This window comes from Lates calcarifer, linkage group LG11 (assembly GCF_001640805.2).
Source record: "Lates calcarifer isolate ASB-BC8 linkage group LG11, TLL_Latcal_v3, whole genome shotgun sequence".
Classification (NCBI taxonomy): Eukaryota; Metazoa; Chordata; class Actinopteri; family Centropomidae; genus Lates; species Lates calcarifer.
In genome coordinates, this window is record NC_066843.1 from 2478873 (window position 1) to 2504862 (window position 25990).

The 25990-nt window shown below is 45.3% G+C and overlaps 1 protein-coding gene across 1 annotated transcript; it reads left to right on the top strand.

Moving 5' to 3' along the window:
* The first annotated feature begins 1343 nt into the window (after positions 1-1343).
* LOC108888628 (xylosyltransferase 1-like) lies at positions 1344-25940 on the top strand. Its single transcript, XM_018684702.2, is given in 12 exon segments — positions 1344-2194; positions 9422-9956; positions 11376-11548; positions 11636-11838; positions 14323-14403; positions 14861-14903; positions 14905-15078; positions 15911-16087; positions 18546-18814; positions 20091-20286; positions 20817-21153; positions 22377-25940. Coding segments are annotated over 12 exon segments (2799 nt in total). The 5' UTR covers positions 1344-1906; the 3' UTR covers positions 22700-25940.
* The last annotated feature ends 50 nt before the right edge of the window (positions 25941-25990 follow it).

Below are 25990 nucleotides of genomic sequence, written 5' to 3' on the forward strand. Positions count from 1 at the left end.
ATTGACATCACCACTGATTCACTTTAAAACGTTCACTGTTCTCTGAAGATGCAGAGATGGAGGAGTAAATAAAGGAATGAATAATTAAGGAGCAGTAAAGGTGTGTTACGTTCCTTCAACAGGACACAACTCGACTTTAAATAAAAGTTTGATGAGAATTAACTTATAATTTCACAGAGATGGGTCATGTTGTAACTCTTCAGGTCATTTTTGATACCAAACAGAAACCAGCCACTCGGAAAGAACAAAGAACAAAGAGCTCTCAATGGTAAAAATGGAAAGTTTTAATTTAAATTTAAATACTGAGAAATGTGTTAAAACAAAACTGAGACAGTTTCTTCCCCAGGAAGTCTTTTAAAGACTGGGAAAAATGAAACGAGCAACAGTGGAATGGAAAATAAAATTCTAATTATACAATGTCAATGAGAATAAAGAGGAGAAACAGAGAATATCAGGTGGATATTTTGCAAATATGACAAACATGGATTCAGGAAAATCCATCTCCTCCTCTCCAAGAGGATAAACTACACATTCACAGGAGACATGAAAGTTGAGTCCAGAGAGAGAGAGAGGAGGAGAGAGGAGGAGAGAGAGAGAGAGAGGAGAGAGAGAGAGAGAGAGAGAGAGAGGAGAATTCATCTCTATTTTTAGATGTTCATTCAATTAGATCAGTGGCACTTCTCTGCAATATGCATGAAATCAGACTAATCTGCTGGAAAGTGTGTGAGGAGGCGAGCGCTGATGGAGCGTGTGTGTGTGTGTGTGTGTGAGTGTGTGTTTGCTGCATGGATGGAGACACATAATAAGTCATCGTCTCCTCAGGTCACATAAAGGAGGCTTTGTTTGTATGCATACATAATGTGAATGTGTGTGTTTGTAACTACAGCGACTGACTCATCTGATCATGAGCACGACTGAGCTTTTTCTGTTTCATCCACAGCTTCAGCCTCCTGCTCCACCTGCACTGTCTTCATTCTTCTTCAAGGCCTCGTTTATTTTACTGTGCTGCTTTTCTTCCTCTTATTTTGTTAGGAAGTTTGAATTGTTTTCTCAACACTGACTGCACTGTTTAGATACATGAGGAGACTGGACCTATTTATTCATTTAACATTTATCAGTGTCTTTGTTCAATCTGACAAAAATCATTCAGTTTCCTGATGAAAGACGCTTTCACTTTCATCTAAAAGTACAAAAAGCAGCCAGTTTATCCTCTGCAAAGATGAAGAATAAACAAATCAAATAAAATCTTCAATAAAGGATTTTTAATTGAACTGACACAGAGAGCAAGAAAATAAAAGACAAGAGACTCAGTGGTAAGTTTAATTTTAAATGTTGTATTCTGTTTATTCATTTTATGGGTTGTTTGTTTGTTTTTTGCTGAATTTAAATATTCTGACAGACTGGGTTATTATTATTATTATTATTATTATTAGTAGTAGTAGTAGTAGTAGTAGTAGTAGTAGTAGTAGGAGGAGGAGGAGGAGAGGTGCTGGTGGTAGTATTAGTAGGGATATTAGTATTATTTGCAGGATTAATTGTATGGTGTTGGGGTGGGGGTTGGGGGGCCGCAGCCCGGGGCCGCAGAGATCCTGGCTCCGGCTCTTCGCTGCTTCTCAAACCGCAGCGACGTCATTTGCTCTAAATGAGAAAATAAACGTTTTCTCTAAACTGTTGACTCCGTTGGCCACAGGAGGGCCCCCTGTCCCCTGTGCCGCCTGCAGACCTCCACACCTCTCTCCTCATTTCGAGCCTTTGCCAAATTCCCTCCTCCTCCTCCTCCTCCTCCCTCCTCCTCCTCTCTGCCTGCCAGTAGCTCCTCTCAGGCCGCGGAGGGGAGCGCTCATACCCCGCTGTCGGCGTTTAGCGGATGGGGCTCTCAGCTTGAGCCGGAGGGAGGAGGAGAGAGATGAACGGTAACCCGTGTGCCCGCAGGCTGGCCCGGCGCTCCAGGTCCGCCCTGCTGCTCGCCGCTCTGGCCGTCCTGCTGGTCCAGACCCTCATCGTGTGGAACTTCAGCAGCCTGGACTCTGCGGGCGGGGACGGAGGCGCCAGGAGCCGGGAGAAGAGAGAAGACCGAGCCGGGGGGCTCAACAAAGCCGACGGGGAGCACCCGCGGAGGGGGCTGCGGAGGACGGGCGACCCGCCGCCGCCGCCGCTGCTCGGGAAGGCGGCTGTTCGGCACAAGCTGCAGGCGGTAGGTCTGAGTGATTCCTCGGTGTTCACGGTGAACCTCGCTGTGTGAGTTTAACCAGAATCTCTCACGTGTGTTTTCCTGGAAAACGAGCGCGTGTTCCCGGGGGAAACAGCATGGTGCTGCCGGAGCGGCTGCAGCTGCTCGTCTGTTGTTTGGCATTTGCATCAACACAATTGGCAGCGCTCGTCTCACGGAGGCCAAACTTCATTTAAAAATCTGTCCATTTTAGGTGTGGATCAATGGACAGGATGCCAGATGAAATGACACCTCTGAAGAACAGCTGCTGTTTGACTGTGTGTCAGTGAATCCTCTGTACCAACAACATTTCAATACATGTCTCACTTTAAACTCAAGTCTTTATGATTCGTTGGTTTTCCCACTTTTCATCAATGCTCCGCAATGAAAGAGAGACGAGCAGCAAGAGCAGAAAATATTAGTGTTTGATTAATCAGGTGGAGATTAATCGATAGTATCGATGCCGAATGGAAGAATGAAGCAGATATTTCACTAAGACATCTTTAGTTTTCTTCTTCGGTGTTTGGCTGTTTATCAGAAAGTCAGAGAGTTTATAATTGTCGGATTTGTTAACGGAGTTTGGTGCCTGGATATTAGAGTTTTAGTTTATGTAGAAAGTCAACATATTGTTAACACTCCCTTCATTTTAAACCTTAACATCCTCCTCAGATTTTCATATGAAGGTGTCTGAGCACAGAATAACTAACTGGTTTAGGTTAATTAAAACCTTTCTCATGGAGAAACCACTGCACTGACACTCGACACATGATTTAATGATTTTTAATAAAGGAAACTGCTCCTCAGTGATGTTGACTTGTAAAAAGATCATGTCCTGTACAGTTCAGCTGTTTGTTTACGCTCAGAAAATAATCTTCCTGTGTGTGTGTGTGTGTGTGTGTGTGTGTTGCTTTACCTGGTGGGATCCAGGTGTTCCAACCTGTTGTTAAAGACATGAAGGTACAGTACACACTGCTCAGTGTGTGTGTGAGAGAGAGGGAGAGACGTGGGTTATATTGCAGGGATCCATTTTTATGGCCTTTCATTACAGTTTGCCGGATGCCCTGTGATCCTCCCTCTGTGTGTGTGTGTGTGTGTGTGTGTGTGTGTGTGTGTGTGTGTGTGTGTGTGTGTGTGTGTGAGCGGTGATATGTCCTGACAGTTATTGGCTTTAAGAACCTTTGGAGATACATGCCAGCACTTTTTATAGGTCAGGAGTTTGGGAGGTGAAGAGAGAACAGGATGAAATGAACCAAAAGCAGAGGTGAAGACGGTCGATGTGAGAGGTGGACGAGTCGTTAGAGAGATGAGACAGGTTAGTCCAGTGTGGTATATTTCTCAGGTGTGAGTGGACATGAGTAGAGGAGGACGAAGGTCTGGGTTAGAGTCAGTTACTGAACCAGAGCAGAGGAAATGGAATCAACAAATGTTTGTTTGTTTTCTAACTGAAATGATTCATTTATGATCAGATTGGTTAAAATTAGATTTGAGCTCTGATTTAAAGACACACTGACTTCAGACATTTTACAGACTGATTAGAATTGAATTGATAATTAAAGTGATCGTTAGGCTCAGCCCTGGTGTTCAGAAAACATACTGAGGATGTTTAAATCAGTTTTTTTCTTCCTCAGATCTCAGATGTTCATTTGACTTTAATAGATTTTACCAAACAAATGAGTGACCAGTCTGCCACACACACACACACACACACACAGACCTGATGCTCTGCTGTGATAAATGTGTGTGTGTTTATTGGCAGGAAGCAGTGTCCTATTTCCAATAAAAGCGTGGATCATTTGAAGGAGCTCAGTAAAACTGAACTTTCACTGCAGCAGCTTCACAGTGAAACACATTCACAGAGACACTGGGGGGGGGGGGGGTGTTTACAGCAGCCGTGGACGGCGCCACAGTTACACAACTCTCACATTCACCACACCTTTGGAGGGGATGCACACACACACACACACACACACACACAGACAGAGCGCTGACCATGTGTATCAGAGCTTCACATCCTAACAGCCAGGTCAGATCAGATTAGAGGACTGGTTTGGATCAGGTTTCTCTGATGGGATTTAGACTCTAATCTAGTTTAGATTGTTCAATAATCCCTAAATACTGTGTGTGTGTGTGTGTGTGTGTGTGTGTGTGTGTGTGTGTGTGTGTGTGTGTGTGTTGTACTTTTATCTCAGGACCAGGACCTTGACAGTGAGAATATTTTGGGATTAGGCGGCTGTGATGGTTTTTGGAGTTTTTTCTTTCTCTCTTTCAGAGACATTGACCTGGTGACTCAGTAAAACTCCACACACACACTCACTGTGACACTGAGTGTGTTTCATGGCAGTGAATGTGAGGTGGAGCAGCTGATCCGTGTTAAATCATACGATCTCAGCCTGACTGTGGCCCTGCAGCCTGATCATAATAATCAATATTATACATGTTATATATCTTAAATCTGGTTGTTTTAACCAAGATTATGCTGCAGTTTAATTTCCAATTAAATTTCCAGTTTACTCCTGTTTGGAAATGTAAAAAAAATCCTGGAATTTTGCAGATGTGGTGTTTAGGGACAGAGTTTTGTGTCAGAATTTTTAGTATTTTCCTGCACAGTGTGACGTGATGTTAGAGTTTTCTCCTCGTGTGTTGGTCTGACGGTGTATTTATTGACCCTCCTCTCCGCTGTGATCGTCTAACCTGACGTGGTTCACCTCACACAGGTGAGGACTGTACAGTGTGGCTGTGCTGGAAACGTTTGCAGCACTTTCCCTGTCGTGTTCAGAGATAAAGCTGTGTGTGTGTGTGAGCAGAGAAATGTGGGATTTCTGATGATGTCTCTGCAGTTATAAGGATTTATTCTCCCGCCTGTCGTCATGACGGTGCAGCATCAGAGTGCTTTCAGTCGGAGCTGCAGCGTCTCAGATCATCCCCTCTGTTCAAACATCACGCTGGCATCACTGTCTCTATTAGCACAACACACTGACGTTAAACCAGAAAGCTGCTTTATGTTTTTTTATTTTCTTTGAGATAATTCTTGCTAAATCTGGCACAGATAGACTTAAATCCCTGCTGTAATCCCGGGTCGTCGTGTGGGTGCCGGGGCCACTACAGCCAGGTTTCACAGCACCGTCTCTCATAATAGCACATTTAGCTTCTCTCTCTCCATCTGCCTCTGTTTTTCCTTTGTCTCTATTTTCAGCGTTGTGTTTAGACTCAGAACTTCTCTCATTTCCCCGGGGAAACAATCAGTTCTTCCTTCTTTTTTCTCTCTCCATCTCTGGATGAAGTGTGAGGAGATAGTGATCATCACGTAAAGACGTGAGAATTTCTGCTCAGTTCAAAGGAAACTGGTTTAACGTCTGATTGTCTTTAGGCAGGTAACTCTTCACGTTCTCAGCAACGCCCTCGAGGGAATCTCCTCAGATTTGGCACAAACATTCACCGACGCTCAAGGATGAGCTGATTAGAATTTGATGGTCAAAGGTCAAAGGTCAGGGTCTGATTCAGCTCATTAGAGTCACACTGTGGGTTCAGACGAGGCTGTTTGTTTTTAAAAAGATTGAGCAACAGCAATAAACTCCAGACTGATGAATGATGAATTCATAACCAGGGCGTCTTGATGCTGAAAGAGCTCTTTATTGCTGGATATGAAGGTGTTTCCTCTGACGGACGTTGGTCGATCGTGAAGAGAGAAACTTGTTGTTTTGTTGCCGCCAGAGGAGGAAGTCTGATTTCATCCTGTGGGTTATACATTATGGGTTATAGATTTTCCTCATATATACTGTGATAAATGTTGTGCAGTGAATCTGTGAAGGAGAGAGAAAGTCCAGCTCGTTTTCTTGTGTCGCTCGAGGACGTTTTTCCAGTTTGAGTATCATGTGTTCACTGAAATTAATGAGCATGGAGACACGGGGGAATAGCTTGAGTTATTGATTGATCTGTGCATTCTTCCCTCAGTTCAATCGATTAATCATCTGGTCTCTAAGACGTCAGCGACTGATTGAAAAGTGCGATCACATTTCACAGACTCACTGGGTTCGTCCAACTCAGCAGATGCTCAGTTTACTCTCAGAGAAAACCTGCAGATATTCAACAACCAGGAAAAACACATGAGGAACAAACACATGAACGCCTCATGTCTGTTTAAATGACCTGAAGCTGAGAGGAGCAGGAAATCCTCACATTTCACAAGCACGTCATGTCGCTCAGTTTTACCTGGTAAATAACTCAGATGTAGAAAAATACCGTCACGACTTTGCAGAGTCAAAGCTGGTGTTCAGACATCTTGTTTTATTTGACCAAAAATCTACAAACCTTTAGTTTACACTGGTGTAAAAGCAGAAGGCTGAAGAAGATCCTTTCACTGTGTTTGCCTGAAAAATGACTGAAACCATGAATCAATCATTAAAAGTTGATTAATCAACTGATCATTTCAGCTGCAGTTTACATCAGCCTGATGGATGATCAGCAGACTGTTAGCAGACTGTTAGCAGGCTGTTAGCAGACTGTTAGCAGACTGTTAGCTGGCTGTTAGGCTGTTAGCAGACTGTTAGCAGACTGTTAGCAGACTGTTAGCTGCTGTTAGCAGACTGTTAGCAGACTGTTAGCTGTTAGCAGACTGTTAGCAGACTGTTAGCAGTGTTAGCTGTTAGCACTGTTAGCAGACTGTTAGCTGTTAGCAGGCTGTTAGCAGGCTGTTAGCAGGCTGTTAGCAGACTGTTAGCAGGCTGTTAGCTGGCTGTTAGCAGACTGTTAGCAGGCTGTTAGCAGACTGTTAGCAGACTGTTAGCAGGCTGTTAGCAGACTGTTAGCAGGCTGTTAGCAGACTGTTAGCAGACTGTTAGCAGGCTGTTAGCAGACTGTTAGCTGGCTGTTAGCAGACTGTTAGCAGGCTGTTAGCAGGCTGTTAGCAGGCTGTTAGCAGGCTGTTAGCAGACTGTTAGCAGGCTGTTAGCAGACTGTTAGCATGGCTGTTAGCAGACTGTAGCTGTTAGCAGGCTGTTAGCAGACTGTTAGCAGGCTGTTAGCAGACGTCGCGTTCAGCTCGTCTCTGCTGTGGCCTCAGACGTTTCCAGCTTCAGCCGCTCTGTAGGGACGCAGTGACTGACTGTTTATCTCAGACTGAAGCAGTCGACTCTTGGAGCACATGGATTCACTGTGCTCTGCTTTTCTACCACTGAGTTTCAGGTGGAGCTGCAGCTGCCATGAAGCTGCATGTTGTGTATCGTCAGTGATATTCAGACACTGAGTTATGGATGACAGAGGGAGCAGGAGGAGATCAGCTTCATGAATACGTCTGTCATTGACCTCAACAACGACAGTCAGTTAGTTCACCTCTCAACACGTCCTGACCTCCCTCCTCTCTGCAGCTCTCTGTAAACCTTTAAAGATGATTTTAGTTTTTTTAGAGAGGCTCAGTCATTTTCTCAAACTCTAGTTTTTATTGATCCAACAGGAGAAATGTCTGCAGGCAGGGGAACACAGCAGACCCTCAGATTCATTTAACTCTTTTTCCTGTTTGATTTTCGTCGAGCGTTTTCAGATTCGTCCTCGTCAGTGTGAACGCGGCCTCTAATCAACAGATGTCAGAGCAACAGGTCGTCTTTCTTCCAGCCTTCCCCTCGCTCTCTCCTCTCTCCCAGCTCTTTTAATGTCTCTCGCCCCGGGCGCCTGAGGGAACAGGCTCTCTTGTCTCTCTTCTGTCGCCTTTATCGCGGAGCAGCGGGAGGTCTGACGACTTCAATGAGAACCTGCTGAGGAGGAGAGAGGCTGAGAGCAAACTGACTCACACAACAACACAGCCACAAAGCACTGACTCAGTGTGTGTGTGTGTGTGACTATAAAGAATGATGTCTTTGTAGGTAAGCGGTGGTATTTTAGCTGTGGCCCGTCTCCATGGAATGCAGAGGCTTCTGGGAAAAAACGCACAGCTTTTTAGAAAAATCTGTGAAGGAGAGAGAAAGTCCAGCTCGTTTTCTTGTGTCGCTCGAAGACGTTTTTCCAGTTTGAGTCTCATGTGTTCACTGAAATTAATGAGCATGGAGACACGGGGGAATAGCTTGAGTTATTGATTGATCTGTGCATTCTTCCCTCAGTTCAATCGATTAATCATCTGGTCTCTAAGACGTCAGCGACTGATTGAAAAGTGCGATCACATTTCACAGGACTCACTGGGTTCGTCCAACTCAGCAGATGCTCAGTTTACTCTCAGAGAAAACCTGCAGATATTCAACAACCAGGAAAAACACATGAGGAACAAACACATGAACGCCTCATGTCGAAGACGTCCTCTGTCTCATCCTGTCTCCTGTTCGTCCTCTGAAATCTGACTGTAAGAAATGAGTCGTCTTTAGCGCCACCTTCAGGACAAACTTCACATTTTAAACAGCTCGATGTGTAAAAGCTCACAGAGCAGATAAACCCTCTGTATGTTGATTCACTGTGTGTGTGTGTGTGTGTGTGTGTGTATAAAAGCAGGAGAGCTGAGAATATTCACTGCACATCTACACACACACACACACACACACACACATACATGAATTCCTCTGAGCTGATATTATAGATGAGATAATGAAAGGTTGTCTGAGGAGCAGGTGGCGAGAGCTGATATTACTGCTTTCCCACAGGCGCTTTGATAGTGTGTGTGTGTGTGTGTGTGTGTGTGTGTGGCTCATGTGCAAACACACACACTCAGAAACACACTCTTTATCCCTGGAAAAGACAGATATAGGGCGATCTGGGGGATTAAAATACCCATCGAGGTCATGTGGCTTTCCTACTGAAACACACACACACACACCTGACTCTGAGAGGTCAAGGCCAACACCACAGCTGCCTGAATCTCTGGGGTCAAAGGTCACTTCCTTTCTTTTCTTTTTTCCCTCTCGTTTCCTTTCATCTGTCGTTCTTTTCCTAGAGAGAGAAAGACGTTGTCGTCCCCTCCACAGAGTGTGTGGTACGTCTCTGTTGTGTCGTCTCTACCAACAGACTCCTTCATATCAACACGGTCATTTGATCCTTTGTTAAAATAAAAGCACTGATTCTCCTCCTCCAGCTGCGTTCCTCTCCGTCAGTCTGAGCTCTTATTGTGAAGGAGAGAAGACATTCAGTCCAATAAAATGAAACCTGTGCTTACATGTAGGCTGTTTCTCTGCAGCAGCACCAACATGGAAATGTTCCTGTGTGTAAAATGATCTGATGTGTGTTTTCCTCTCTCAGGACGTCTACCACTCCCACCGCCCTAAAGAGAAACTTCGCCTGGACAGCAACAATAACGAGAACTCGGTCCCCAAAGACTTTGACTCCATCGACAGCAACAGCAACCTGGGAGCGCAGTCCCAGCACCAGCGGGCGCCGGTCGGAAACAGCAAACGAAAGCTGGACAAGGCCCAGGTGCAGAGCATGCTGGGAAAATCCCCCAACGAGGTCCTGAAGTTCCCTCCCCTCCAACCCAGAGGGATCGGGCACAGTCACAACCGTACCCACATCCATAAACCCCACCCGCAGGCGCCCACCGCCCCCGCGCCGGCCCAGGAGGCCAATCAGGATCCGGCGCTCCAGCAGTCGAAGAAGCCGTCCGGTCCGGAGCCGAGGAAGGAGCAGCCGCAGTGTGAGATCGGCGGGAAGGAAGCCATCTCCGCTCTGTCCAGAGCCAAGAGCCGGGAGTGTCGGCAGCAGATAGTGGAGGTGTACTGCAAACACAAAGAGGGGGCGCTGATGCCCGAGAGAGTGCCTCGATACTGCCCCAGAGAAGGTGAGCTCACACACACTTCAACTACACAGCGAGGATGAGCTCATGTTAGACGTGTCAGACACAACCCAACTCAACACTAAGTACAGACTCTGCAGTGGATGGGTGGTGTTTGCTGCGTCAGGAAAACTAAATATTTCCCAGTTCCGTTTTTAACTTAAAAACCCAGCTACTGAATCCAGACTTTACAGACCCTGAAAACCTGCTTTCAGATGAACTTCTTACAGCGAGCGATGGGGTGATAAAAACACACAGTTCTGGTTATCATCAAATCAAAGTTCTGGTTATCAAACTCATCTGGCAAAATGTTCTTTGTTGAACAGAGATGCTTGTTTCTGTGTGGACTATGATGTAGACGACGTTAAAGGAGGGAAGGACTGATAAAAGAAGCCCATGACTCTGAGAGGAATCCGGAGTATGAGCATACAGAGTTATTACACATGGTTCAGATGTATTAACCTATGATTTTAGGACTGAATTATCCCTCTATGTTAACATGGTGACTGAGTGAGTGAACAAATGACAGGGTGACTGACAGAAAGCGAAGGAATGGGACGAGCTTTGAAGACTTTTCCTCTAAATTTACCCGGTGAGGAACATTTTTAACCCGGCACGTGCCGGAGCTGCGGAGAGACTGAAAGCATGAATGGACACAGTGAGGCTGCTCACCACCAGGACGATACTCATCCAGCATAATTACACCCTAATTAAACAAGCAGTTTGTAGTCTTATTTTTGGAATGGCTGACTAATGATTTACTTGTAGTCGTGCTTTTGGAACCACCCTGAGCCGTTTGAGGTTTAATTTATATGATTATATGTTGCTTTGATGATACACAGTCATTATATCCACAGACTGAAGCTGGAGCAGCGCTAACACATGATTAGGTCTGCTCTGATGTTCCAGTTTGACTGACGTGCACTCGGCTTTTAAAGAGAAGGTTGTTGAAGTGAAGCTCGGTGTCTGTGCTCGGCCTCCCTCTGTCTGCACAGCACAGCTCCACCGAGCCGCCTGATTACAGTCATTCCTCCTCAAAGTCCAATCGCAGCGAGCCCCACTGCCCGCCAAGGTCACTAATTAGACCGAGCAGGCCTCAGCCCGCGCCATCTTTAGAATGAGCGTGATGATGGAGAAGCATCAGGCTGTCATATAGCTTGTATATACAAGAGGCAGATTTAGCTCAGCCGGCCACAGACTCACAGTGTTTCCAGGAAGGACGGAAGTGAACAGACTGAGTCTCTGAGGCCAAGAAACAAACACCCAGCAAGTTTCATTATCTAATACCTGTCAGGAAATAACGCCCAAATAAAGAAATATATCTATATCTGAGACCAGAGATATGTCCTCGTTCACCAGCTGAAGTGTCTCTCAGATCATGTTCTTAATGTCTCCTGAGCTGACGTCCTCTTCGTCTCTGTCCAGGTAAGGCTAACGTGAACGTACAGTGGGACGAGGACCCCGCAGACGCTGCCCAGCCAGTGCCTGTACGCATCGCCTTCGTCCTGGTCGTCCACGGCCGAGCCTCGCGTCAGTTCCAGCGTCTCTTCAAAGCCATCTACCACACCTCGCACTACTACTACATCCACGTAGACCAGGTGAGAACTCCCACTGTTTTTACACCGGGTTCGATTCTTCTGTGACAGTGTTTCTAACCCTCCCTCCTGTGTCCTCCCCCGTCTCAGAGGTCCAGCTACCTCCACAGAGAGATCCTGTCTCTGTCCAGCCAGTACCCAAACGTCCGGGTCACTCCTTGGCGGATGGCCACCATCTGGGGCGGGGCCAGCCTGTTGACCATGTACCTACGCAGCATGGAGGACCTCCTCAAAATGGCCGACTGGTCCTGGGACTTCTTCATCAACCTGAGCGCTGCCGACTACCCCATCAGGTGAGAGAGCGGGTCAGGAGTCACCTGTGTGTTTCATCAGACAGACTTTGACCCATAAAGGTTTCGTTAAAACTCCCAGTGCAGAGGACAGGCAGATTTACCGATCATGTCAAGTTCTTCATCACATTGATCTGTTACAGGACTGTGTCAGTTAATGGCCTCTAACCAGCGGCTTCGTCGGCCGCCCTGCAGGCTGCGTTTGGTTTGTTTAAGGCGGTATGGATCCAGTTATGTGGCCAATAGACCACAAGTGCATCGACTGCGAGCGGACTGTGAGTCTATAGCTGTGAAGCAGAGCCCTTTAATGGCCGTCTTGCTGCTCGGGGATTTGAGGGGATCGGTGTTGTTGAGGAGAGCGCTTTGCTGTGATCAGAGATATCGACTGATGGGTCACTCGCTGTAGCTGCAGCTGAGCTTTGTGGAGGATGTGTTCAGTCCTGTGTTCGGCTCAGCTGACTGATGTGTTGTAAGTGAAGCAGAGATGTTGTGAGTCTTAAGAAGTCCAGCGGTTTGTGTCCAAAACCAGAACCCAGCTGAGTCAGGCCTGATGCTGAGTGACACAAAGTGTGACCTTTATGGAGTTTCTACATTTCAGCAGCATGGTTTGTTCCAGGAACCAGCTCCAGTCAGACACTCAGCTCGCCTCATCAGATTAGTATGATTCCTCTGGAACATTGACAGCCTGTTGTCCCGGTTCTGCTGCTGACAAGGCTCCAGAACCCAGTCGTGTTGGGTTGGTATTTAAAGGAAAGGTCCGAACATTTTAACGCTGATGCCAGCTCCGCGTCACAAGGTCGACCAATCAGTTAATTATTGAGATGAAACTGATAATTATCCTGAAGTGAAACGTCTTCATCTTTCTGTGTTTGTGAGGACCCAGCCTAAGGATAGAAATACACACACACACACACACACACACACTCACACACACACACACACACACACACACACACACACTCACACACACACACACACACTCACACACACACACACTGGTCTGTTCTCTGCTGTCCTCCCGTCAAAGTGACTGTTTGCTTCCAGCCAAAATCCATAACAGCACACAGCCACAGCATTAGCACCACACCATCAATAGCTGTGACGTCTGTAAGGCAACATGCAGTGTGTGAGTCAATGGAGCGTGTGTGTGTGTGTGTGTGTGTGTGTGCAGTGATGTTTCTCTTCTGCTCAGAGAAGGTTGCATGAACTTTTTAAACGTCAAACAGGATTTTATCTGGGTCAGAATCTGGGCCTCGTCAGACTGAGCGAGGTGAAACTCGACTCCTCTGTTCGTAGGAGTGAGTCGCTTAATAAATGTATCTTATTTCTCACAGAAAATATTTCCTCTTGGCTCTGAAGAGCATTCTCAAGTGTAATTCTTACAAGTTTGACTAATACTGGTTCTGATAATTGACAGGAAAATGGAAAATATTTGGACAGTGTTTGCCTTTCGGCTAAAAATGGCCAAAAGTAATACTTTTATCTGAAAGTAAAGCAGGGGGCTGTGTTATCATCACATGTGAAGTCCACATCTGTTACGGAAACTTTAAGCACCAAAAGTCTAAATGCATTTTTGGAGGGAAGATGTCCTCCAGCTGTGACAATATGAAAGTGTGAAATATGAAACATTTTATGCAGCATTTGAGCAGTTGTCGACAAAATAGCTGCAAAATCACAACTCGTTAACACAAACGTCCTCAAACACACACGTGTGCACGCCTGCCGTTCGTCTTAACGACTATAATCAAAGGCAATCAAAGCGATCTGTCTGTCTGCGTCCTGCCTGCTCGTTAGGACGACACCGGGCTTCAGCCGTGTGCTCACAGCTCGTGCTACACGCAGGGAGTGGCTGTTTGTATGTGCTGCCTCCGCTTCGGGCCACACACCAGAGTTTTCTCTCATTTGGAAGAGGAAGATAAATAAACTGGTCCAGCTGTCCCAAACAGACTCATGGAGTCTCTCCAACTCCCCTAAATGGAAGATTTCTGTTGCATTGTTTAAAAATAGAGAGGGTATCGTTCAAATATTTAATTGCATCCTGTTTAGACGTGTGTCCATTAAAGGGAAAAACAATAGTGAGCTACATCGCGTGAGTCCATTCTGTGTTTTTCTAACATGTTGTTCTTCTTCCTGCAGACAGACGACAACATGTTGTGTTTTCTTCCAGAGGAGTTTACAAAGCGCGACATGTTTCACTGACTTAAATGATCGAGCGTAAATTTCAAGTAGATAAGATGATGGGAGAGGAGACTGGACGTCTGAGCACAAATAAACATCTGTACAGAGACACTGCTGTCTAGTCTTTCCTGATACAGTTACGGTTCATCCTGAGGGGAACATGAACATCTGATGTTTCTTGAAAACCTCACGGTGTCTTACCGAAAGTCATAATGATGCATCGTCTGGGGACCATGAATGTCTGTATCTAATGCTAATGCTATTCAAGCTAATAGCTGCTGATGATTGACAGCTGCTGTCTCTCCTCAGGACCAACGAACAGCTGGTGGCTTTCCTGTCAAAGTACCGCAGCATGAACTTCATCAAATCTCACGGCAGAGACAACGCACGGTGAGACCCACATCAGCTCTGTCTGTCTGTCTGTCTGTCTGTCAAACCAAAACATGACCAAATCATATGTTTGCATGTTCCCAGAGGTTTACATCTGTCTCTGACTTTTGATTTGCGTGTTTCTTCTGAACAGTCACTTTTAAGTGGCTTGAAGAAGTCAGAGAGCCAGATGCTAATACAGAGCTCATTTGTAGGAGCTGCAGTGTATTTACAGATGTGTGGTTAGAGATGTTGTCAGGACGTCCTCCACATGCCTGAGATCTGAGGCTTCCCAAAACTACACTTGACTTGGCATCAGAGCTGATATTATATAATTTTGGTTTTATCCTCCTTCATGTAATTTAGTTTTATCCGAGATGTGGAGCTTTAGTCTGTTTTTAGGTTTAGACTCAGTCACTGCTAAATGTACAGCACACCTTGTTTGACGTGTATTCACCTCCACCCTGTGTCATCTCAGTTTCATCCGGAAGCAGGGCCTGGACCGTCTCTTCTACGAGTGTCGACACCCACATGTGGCGTCTCGGCGACCGCAAGATCCCAGACGGCATCGCGGTGGACGGAGGCTCTGATTGGTTCCTGCTCAACCGGCCCTTTGTGAATTATGTGGTCAACTCCCGAGACGAGCTGGTCAGCAGCATGAAGCGCTTCTACGCCTACACACTGCTGCCAGCGGAGGTAACACGCATGCACTCGAGTAACCCTCCACATGTTCACATACAGGACAGAGCTGCTGTTTCCTACAGGAGAACACCAAGATGTTCTTTTGTGAGCTCTCTCAGAGGTTTCTGGAGATCTTGTAAAGCTGGAGCGAGATTTGTTTTGAGATCTCGCAGCAGTTCATTGAGATCTTGAGAGAGTTCTGCACGATGTCGCAGACGTTTCTCGAGATCTCGCAAAAGGACTTTTTTCCTTAAGCAGAAAAAACAGAACAAAAATTGAGTTCCCATTTACACTTGTCATTTCACTTGTCTTGTATGTGGATGAAATGGATGAGATTTACACTCACAGCCTCATAAATGCGTCTCTGTCGGCCCCATCACAGATGCATGTAAATTAGTGTCAGTCGTAAGGTGGCGACGCCTCTGAAGCCGTCTGACAGAACTGTTAACTGCTTGTAATGACAGCGAGCCATCGCTCTCCCTGTCCCCAGAAGACAGGGAGATGGCAGCTGTTATTATCAGGACCGAGCCGACAGACTCTGGAGAAGCTACGTACAGAAACATTACTGCTGGATCTCGGACAGATTCATTTGTCTAGAATGCATCTTAGATCATTTTTCAATCCATACTGAACTCCTCTTGGATGAATTTACACTCAGGTTTATTGAGATCTTAAATAATCGATAAAGTTATTTTGAATCCTGTTCCTCAGATTTTAGGATGTGCTGTTTGTGTTCTTGTAAATCAAAAGATTTGTTGGTCAGACGATATTTCACTCCTATATGTATGACAATGAGTCCATCTGTCTGTCTGTCTGTCTGTCTGTCTGTGTGTCTGTGTGCTGGCAGTCATTTTTCCACACCGTGCTGGAGAACAGCGCCCACTGTGAGACCATGGTGGACAACAACCTCCGGCTCACCAACTGGAACCGCAAACTGGGCTGTAAGTGTCAGTATAAGCACATCGTGGACTGGTGCGGCTGCTCGCCCAACGACTTCAAACCTTCAGATCTGCCTCGATTCCAGGTGAGACTGAACCACCTGAGCCCATTTCGTCCTCTAACCTCTCAGTGGTTTTTGTGTCCAGTACCAGCTGCTCGTTAACCCTGGATGTTCAGCCGCTCTGTGCGCTCTCTCTGTGGCCGGGGACCAGAATAGCTTTGTATTCACAAATTAGCGGAGCAGCTTTTACTTACAGGCGGTCCTTGGCTCTGTGTAACGACAGACCTGAGGACAGCGTCTGTGGTGGAGCTACTGATGGTTTCTATAAGGAGAGCTGATCCTGGAAACAGCTGGACACTCAGTATTTTTAGAGCTTTGTAGCTGGCTGCTGCTGAGCTTTCTAACGCTGTCATTATGGTAATGTAGGGTTTTGCCTTCGAGCAGCTCAGCCCTGGATGTAAGGGTCAGGAACACACATGAACACTGAATACTGTACAACAGACACTTCTATTATTCCATTATCAGGAGTCTCTGCCCCGTTTCTACAATTCTACATTTAGTTGTTTTGCTGTTGAGAGACGCGAGCGTCTTTCTGTTTTCTTTTTATAGACTAATATAGATCAACTGGGAAGAATAATTGGTATTTTAATAGATAATGTTATGTGCAGGTTTTTAGTCAAGTCGAACATCTTTACCTTTTCGACTGTTGGTTGTCACATTTTTCATTATTTTACTGACCAAACAATTGATTGAGGAATTAAACAGCAGATGAATCAGTAAGGGGAATAAAAATCTGTCTCATGTAACTGTGATAAAACAAGTTTTATTCACAGAATGTTTTGACTAAAGACACGAGTTAATCAGAATAATTGGAAGATTAAATGAATTATCATCTCTGTAGTTAAAAATCTGATTTAAAAATAAAATAAAGCAACAAACAAGAGTTGAAGTAAAATCCAGAGCAGCTTATGTCCAAAGTTAAAACATGATGCTTTTTAACTGAGCTCAGCTGAAACACAGAGATTCATGTTTGGCTTCTTTCCTTCAGCCGGAGCAGAGAACATAGTAAAGACATTTTTATATCATTTCTCTCTGATCTGATGATGAAGGAAACAAAAATCCCTCCTGAGCCTGTAACTAGTGGTTTGCAGTGTTGTCTTTAGCTGTGTGAGGACTCAGACCCAGAATAACCTCTCCGATAAAACCGTCCGGCTGAATAAGGAGCTCCGCTGCGGTCTCATGGTTCTCATTATGTCGGGGTTTCCTGGCTCGTTGGTGCTGCTGGAGGTCCACGTCTGGTGAGGGCGCACCCTCCCTATGACATCATAAACCACGCCCTTCCTTCCTCTAGGCCGGGCCTCGTGATGAGTGTGTGTGGTGTGTGTGTGCGTGTGTTTTCCATAGGATGTAAGGCAGAGGGTCCTCAGGTATATTTAATGTTCTTATGTGAGGTGTCTTTGAATATCTAGAAATGCACTGAAGTCAAGAATCAGTGAGATTTATTCTCGTTTTCATGTAGAGAGTGTGTATTAACTCACTCTAGAGCTGAAACAGTTCATTCGTTAGTTGAGAAAACTAAAATCTCTTTTTTAGACCTTTTATCAGCCAAAATGCTCCAGCTTCTTAGAGATGAATGTTTGCTAGTGTTAGTAAATTGATTATTTTCAGGTTGTGTGACATTTGAATATGTTAACTTGGATCTTTCACTATTTTATCAGAATTTACAGATCATACAAAATAATAAGTGAATATTTAAATTATCGGTGGTGCAGGTTCACCCATCAACATTAATTCAGCCTAAGTATTTCTTTCATTTCGAAGGTTTTTCTCACTGTGTAGAATAATGTGTCACAGTCCTCTCGTCTTCTTCTTACTGTGTTGGATGTGTATTTCTGGGGTTCAGGTTTTTCCTGCAGGCTGTTGCTGAGCAGCACAGATTGTCAGATCCAGCACTTTTTTTTCTTCACAGAGTTATTTCAGGAAAGAGGAGAGCCCTTCACTTCTCCTCTGATATCCTGGCACAGTGTCAGACTTTGTTGGCCATAGATTGCGTGTGTGTGTGTGTGTGTTGCCAGGGAGTTGTCTGTGGTTGCCATGGAATCATAAGGGTTTGGATTAAGCATGAGATGATGAAAATAAAATCATAGTTTTATGTGTGTGTATAAATAGTGAGTGTATGTGATCAGTCGCTGCAGAGACCGTTTTAACACGCGTGTGAATCTGCACGCAGAGTTATTTTTACTTAGTGACAGAGTGCCATGGAGCAAGGCACTTTACACCCAGCTGCAGCAGAGCAGGAGAGTCCAGCAGCAGACTGCAGTAACTGGCTCTGAGGCTGCTTTATTTCATGTTTTCTTTGGTCCAGACTCGATGAACACGAACACAGGATGGTGAATGAGGACAGTGTGTCACAAGCGACTTCATCTACTGCACTGAATAAAAAATCACTCATATTCACTGAGTTTCTTTTCTGTTCTTCTGACTTCTCGTTTCATTTCATGTCGTCTTTTGGTTTTAACTCATCAATATTTGCTTTTCACAGCAAGCGTCCAGACCCACCTTCTTTGCCAGGAAGTTTGAGGCCAGCGTCAGTCAGGAGATCATCAGCCAGCTGGACTCCTACCTGTTTGGAGCGTATCCCTCGGGCACCCCGGGCCTCCAGGCCTACTGGGAAAACATCTATGAACAGGACACGGACGGGCCTGCCAGCCTATCAGACTCCGCCCTCAGCCACTATCACGCCTTCGCTCGTATGGGATTATCCCGCGCTGCCAGCTCCCTGCAGGGTCATCCCAACGACAACAGCTGCAGGTAAAAGCACGGGCTCCAGGCACGGCGTGAATGTGTTAAGAGGGCTGGATGCAGCGTGATAGTCGGCCTTTGTCCCGGGCCAAAAGGTAGTAAAAAAAAAAACACTATGAACCACTTACCTGGACCTTATGTTCCATGATTTTGGGTGTAAATGACTGAAAGGGACAATTGTTTAGGCAGAAACATCACAATATATCTCTACCAGACTCCACTGACAGAAACAGGGATTTAACCAGGAGCTGCTGGAATACCACTGCCTCCATCTGTTAGTGTGTGTGTGTTACTGTGTGGTACTTTTACTTCAGTAAAGTATCTGATTACTTCTTCCAGCACTGAAAGTCTCACAGTAACACAAACACACTAACAGATGGAGGCAGTGGTATTCCAGCAGCTCCTGGTTAAATCCCTGTTTTTCTCTATGGAGTCTGGTAGTGATTCTTGATGTGGTTCCTGAAGTGTTCCAGGACATTTTTGTTTTGGCTTCACAGGGACTAAAGTCCATTTTAGTAAAGCTGTCAGTCCAGCTGACTTCATGTTTACCAAGAAGCAGACCAGAGCTAAAACTACAGATATAAGAGCTCCAGTCTGAGCTCCAACTGATTGTGTCCTCTCTGTGTTAAAGGCCAGTTTCAGCCTCATATCCAGGTCTCAGCCCTCACCTGTTGTGAGTGTGTTAGAAGTCATTCAGCCTCTGGGTCAGTACATTCAGGCCTTGTGCTGTTTGCAGAGAAACTGTGTCTTTACACTAAACTCAGCACCACTGCTGTTTGTGGGTGTTTGCCAGTCCAAATTAAATATGAAGATAACGCTAGCTTGTCCTGAGGTACAATCAGGCTTCAGTGTCTGCACTGGCTGGATTTTTCCAGCTCTGCGTGTGTGTGTGTGTGTGTGTGTGTGTGTGTGTGTGTGTGGGTGGAGACCCACAGGAGGTACAAGGGTACAAGGAGGTACTTGTTGCTGGAGTTTGGGTGGGTTTTGGTGGCCAGAATGGGTGGGGCAGCATTATGGGAAGTGTGTGTGTGTGTGTGTGTGTGTGTGTGTGTGTGTGCGCGTGTGTGTGTGGGGGGGGGGAGTTAAAACAGGACGACTCTGTTCAAGCTGTGATTTTAGTCAAGCAACATGTAAAACCACGTCTACACTGATGTGGAATGAATTTGAAAACATCCACATTTTAAGTTGAAATGAAAAACAAGAAACAGTTCAGTCTCTCTCAGACTGCATATACTTATACAGCTGTCTGTCTGTCTGTCTGTCTGTCTGTCTGTCTGTCTCTCAGGTACATGGCCATGAACCACCCGGTGTCAGTCCACCTCTACTTCCTGTCAGACCAGTTCCAGGGCTACCTCGTGCGTCATGTGGCCACCAACCGAGCCTCCACCCAGCTGGAGAGCCTGGAGACCTGGGTGACACCCAGAGACCACTTCACCATGGCCAGCCCCCCCCCTCCCACCAACAGGCTGCAGCACGTCCAGGTCACACACACACACACACACACACAGAGTAATGTATTTATATCTGCTGGGTCAACATGGCCTTTCTTTTGACTGAAGCTGCACGTAGCTGTTTTATTCTGTTCATATTTTATATTCACTATATTCAGAAACAATACATCTGTTTTTAAATCATCACAGGTTTGACAAGTTAAAGATGCACTTTAACTCTTTTTTAGTTCTTCTAAAGTTTCTGTTTTGAACGTACAGGGTTTATCTGAATGAATGAATATTTATCAGACACAAATTTGTCAAACCTTTGTACAAATGTGAATATTTTATCTTCGGTCTTCTTCTTGTTTGTTCAACATTAATTGTTTGCTATGAAAACAAATCTAGAATAAAAATCAGAACTTAAAGATGAATAAAGTTAGAAAATGTTTTGCCACTTTTCTCCTGTAGTTGACAAATAATAAAAAAATGTACATATCAAACTGGATCATTGATTCACTTTTCTTTGTGAAGTTGCAGAACAGATTGATAAACCCTCTGACCCTGCTCCTGTTCTACAGGTGGGGACGGACTGGGATCCTAAGGAGCGTCTCTTCAGGAACTGGGGGGGTCTGCTGGGTCCAGAGGACGAGCCCGTGGCCGTGCAGCGCTGGAGCCGAGCTCAGAGCAACCTGACGGCCACCGTGGTGTGGGTCGACCCCACCAACGTCATCGCCGCCACATACGACATCCTGGTGGACGCCTCCGCTGAGGTCACCCACTACCGGCCGCCGCTCACCGCGCCGCTGAGGCCCGGCGTGTGGACGCTGAGGGTGCTGCACCACTGGAGCCCGCTGGGCCAGACCAGCTTCATCGTGGCTCCGCTGGAGTTTCACCGACAACAGCCCATACAGCAAGGTGAGAAACACTGCTCCTCTCTCGTCCACACACTGACTGCAAACAGATGAATTCAGCCTGTCTCTGTCCAGTGCTGGTCTGTGGTGCTGGATGTGAATGTCCCTCTGGACAGGTCCTCAACCAGGAGTCAGAGGGCGACTGGAGAAAGATCGAGGAGGACATTCACATCCAGCACAGAGTTCCTTCTTTAGACAGAGTCCACATGAGGAAGAGCTCGTCCTGATAATGAGACAGAAATGTCTTTGTCTCCTGTGGACAAACAAAGAAGTCATGTCACATTAAAGCAAACTCAGCTCCACACGAGTCACCTGATGAAATAATATCAGGAGGGGTCACATGTCAGTAACACACACAGAGCAGAGGGCCTCCTGTCACAGCTGTCAGCACCATGCATACATATATTTAGAGCGTCAGTATCCAGTCACACACACACACACACACACACACACACACACACACACACACACACACACACACACACACACACACACACACACACAGGGTCACCTCTATCTAAATTAGCCTCCCCTGGGTTACAGTTTGATTTCTTTGACCTCAGCGGGCCTGTCTGGGCCTGTGGTGTGTGTGTGTGTGTGTGTGTGTGTGTGTGTGTGTGTGTGTGTGCAGGATAAGTAAAGCCCAGAGCACGAATAGACAGTGAGATTTTTATGGGTCGGTGTTATAAAGTGAAGGCGGCATGTGATGTGATCTGATCTGAGTGTGCGTCCCTGAGTCACTGGTGCCTGTTGTTAAAACACCTCATGTTCATGTTCGCCTCCAAATAACTTGAATCTGATCTGAAGGTCGTTCAGCAGCTGTTTCCAGAGTCCGCAGACATTCTTTTAATCTGGAGAAATGAACAGCTGTATCAGTAAAGATGTGAAAAATATCAAATGTACCAAAAATACACTATAAAACACCAAACATCTTCATGTTCTCTGGCAGCAGTTTGCATCTTCAGGTGATCTGTCTGTTCGTGACGACGACATCTTTCCCAGTTAACTGCAGTGTTTCCACAGACTGTACAGGAAACATGGCGTTCTCCTCCTCGCTGTGGAAATGCCAGATTGAAATTCTGCTTTCTCCGCGGGTGGAGATGCTCTAACAGTAAAAACCTGTGGGATCAGTGAAACTGCTGCCAGATAACAGGAGAAAATGTTTCCAACTCCTCCTCCTCAGACTTTAACTTTGATCTCGTGTTGTCCTCCCTCGCTCTGATCCAGAGGACGCTCTGCGGCTGCACGCCGGCCCGCCCAGGAACTCCTACATGGAGCAGAGCTTCCACGGCCTCAACCCGGTGCTGCGGCTGCCGGTGAGCCTGGGCGCCGTGGAGGAGGCCGAGGCCAACGCCGGCCTGACGGGGGCGCCGCTGCGTCGCTGGCTGGACCGGCTGCTGGAGGGCCACTGGTCGGCCTCGGACGTGTGCTCGATGGGCCCCAGCGCCTGTCCCGTCATGCAGCGATGCCGCCACACCGTCTGGAGCTCCGCCAGCCCCGACCCCAAATCTGAACTGAGCCCACCCAGAGACGACGGACGGATCAGGTAGCAGACGGACGGACTGATGGAGGAGAGGAACAAATGAAGGAAGGCACAGAGCTGATGCCATTTTAGTGTCGTATTTATTTATTTAAAGTTTGTGAATGAGGAGAGAGAAGGAAGGATGGAAGCACAGAGGCAGCGACGAGAAGGAGAGGAACAGACTCAGTCCTCAGTCTGCTGCTCTCACTGATGTTTGGGACTACAAACTGTGTGTGTGTGTGTGTGTGTGTGTCAGAAGAACTGTATACCTCTACGCTGTGTGAGTGTGTTTTACATGTCGAGAGGCTGAGGCTGTTTCCAGTCATCCTGCAGCTGCCCTGGAAACTTTGTTTTTTTAAAGTCAACAGTTCATATTGTTTAACTGTTACTATCTCGTCATCTCAGTAACAAAAGCAGAAGATTCTGTGTGTGAATCCAGAGGCCGGTTATTCATTCATCTGGAGAGATAATGGGTCTAAAAAAGTTATTAACCACAGATGTTCTCACACAGAGCCAGAGAGGTTTCTGATAAATTTTTGCACACAACATACTTATATTATTCCTTCAGTTTGGTTAGCCCAAAATTAAACAACCAGTAACTTAAAAAGTACAATATTTGCCTCCATACAAGTACCTCAGAGTTTTATTTATTTGAGTAAACTACCTAAAGAAGTTACTGAAAACTTTCCCCATTCACACCAGTCAGCTGTGTGTGTGTGTGTGTGTGTGTGTGTGTGTGTGTGTGTGTTCTCTCTTGTTTTTCTTTGTGTGCCATGTCTGAATCTTTCAGACCGCCTGAGACTTGAAGAGATTCACCTCCTGTTTCCTCTTTTCTTTTAACGTCACTCATCTTTTATTTGCTCTTTGCTGTAGGAACTGATGTGACTGTGTCAAAGCAAACAACTGCTATGTGAGTAATTTATTAAGAAGTTTATATAAAAACAAGTTAGTTTCTTTTTTTAATTACGTGTCTAATTCACTGACTAGTATTTGATATGCTGATTTTTGGTGCAGCAGAGGAGATTAGTTTTGTGCCTTTGTTTCTAAAGGCCCTGTCAGGACTGATGGTGGATGTCTGCCTCGGTCAGTTTTAAATCGATATCAGCAGAATTAAACGGCCTCCTCTCCTCACTGCTCTGTGACTTCTCTGCTCACATTTCAAACAAGTTTATCACAGCCGCCGTGCTCAAACACAGCTGCATTTTAAACCAGGGAGGTTGTTTTTATGAGTCAGTTCAGTTTGTCTCTGTTGATATTGGAATATTTCATATGAAGAACTTTTAACAGAACTTCCTGTGGGTTCAGTGTTGAGGGGAGGAGGCCGCTCACGACGTTTAGCTGCACCTTTAGGTTTCCATGCTGCTCACTGATGGATGTTGTGCCCAGACAGCTGCAGACAGCAGCAAATATTTATACCAGGTCTGGGTTGCACCAGTAAGCATGAAGAGTTACCCTATGTCCAGTCAGCTCACAGTGATACAGACTGAGGGGAGGCTGCATTATTATTATAATATTTGTTTGACTGTAAAAATGCACACAGCGAGCTCTAGTGAAACAGTCCCAGCTCCACAGGGTTCCTCCATGTCTACAAGTCAGATTTTCCAGGGGAAACAGGCTCTGTCCAAAGGGAACAGCAGCTCTAAAGCTCACTGATCAACAGGACACAGCAAGACTCAAGGAAGTCACTGCACCGAGCCAAAAGTCAGTCCAGCACACGACCCACACGTTGTCATTTATACACCTCAGTTTTTGTACAGTGAACAGTTTAAATATAAAATGTTAGTCAGTGAGTTTCAGAGGACAGAGCCTAGCTAGCTCTCTGTTTCCAGTCCAGTGCTAAGCTAAGCTAACAGCAAGAAAGCTAGTGTGAGTACTTTTTAAGTAACTACAGCCTGGCCTAACTCTACATAGATGGTGTTCATATTTCCAACATTTACCACAGTGTCACTCACAGATTAATCTAGATATGTGAATTAGGATTTTAAGACTAAATGGTGCAAGATAATCTCATTTAACAAATTCTAATACGTAGTGGTGCAGTCCATCTTAGTTATTGTTCGTTACCATAAAAAGGGATGTTTAATATTTCACTAAATGATTGCAGTGTGTAGTTACCATGTACAGTGATAATACTGGGACCAGAACTGGAGACCGGTGAAGTTTAGAAAGCTCATGGCGAACAGTCACCACTCACAGGACACAAACAGTACGTCGTATTTATTCTAGAAAAGATTGTGGCTGTTTTCTCTAATTGATTATTTGAAATGATGGAGACATGGTGCAGATGTTTGGTTTGTTGAGCAGTCGGCTGCTGTTTGACCTTATCACAGCTACTCTCTGTTGAACAGCAGTAAACATCTAATCCCAGTAAATATTTCATTCCAGTTTAATCCAACAGTAATTTGACTTAAAGTTTGTATCCTCACATTTCCACCAGATAGATGCCAGATCAGAATCACTGCCATCCTAAAGTTTAAACGTTCTTTATCATCCACGCTTCGATCCAAACAGATAATACTTTATTTTACATCCCAGCACTTTAGCATAGTGTCAAAAAATGTCCTAAACATTTTTTTAAAACTTTAGGAAAGTGACAGTAAATGACAGAAAATTCAGCTTTTATTTACTTTCTGTTCCTGCTCAAGGTAAAAAGTGTTGATTTGAAAATTAAGAGCCATTTTATGTCCAATGTGTATTTTTCATATGATGAGTGAATCAATGTAAATCAGTATTTTGTATAATACCTAACAGGTGATGTACAGTTAAGTTAATGACTGGTAAGGTCCAGGTGTTTGGACACAGTGCTGTGATGGTGCCACAGAAGTGAAGTGACTGTTTTTAAAGAGGAGTTTTCAGACATTTTGATGGTGTGAAAATGTTGTTCAGATGTTGATGAAGTCTTCAGATTCTGGAGGAAAATCCCAGCTGAGAGGTTTGTTCTTTTCATACTTTTTATTTTGGCCTCATGCTGTTTGTTTCTTCTCTACCCAGTACCAACCTTTTAGTTTTTATTTTTTAGATTTCTGTCTTTTCAGTGCCATTTCTTTGTCTTATTGTCTATTTGGTTTTTTGCTCGCTCTTCTTTATTGTTCTCTCTCTGGGGGTAGTGTTGTGCCTTAGCTGTACTCCTGTTTTAGGAAACCCTCTCTGAAAGCATCAAAACTGTCTCAAATATCCAAAAACCAAAAAAAGAATTGTTGTGAATGCCTTATAAATGACCGTAGTGGTTTTGAAGTACAATTTTGGAAATAAAACAGAATCTCCCTTTACTTTGTGCCCATGCAATTTATTTCACCCTCGTGTTATTTTACAGGTGTTG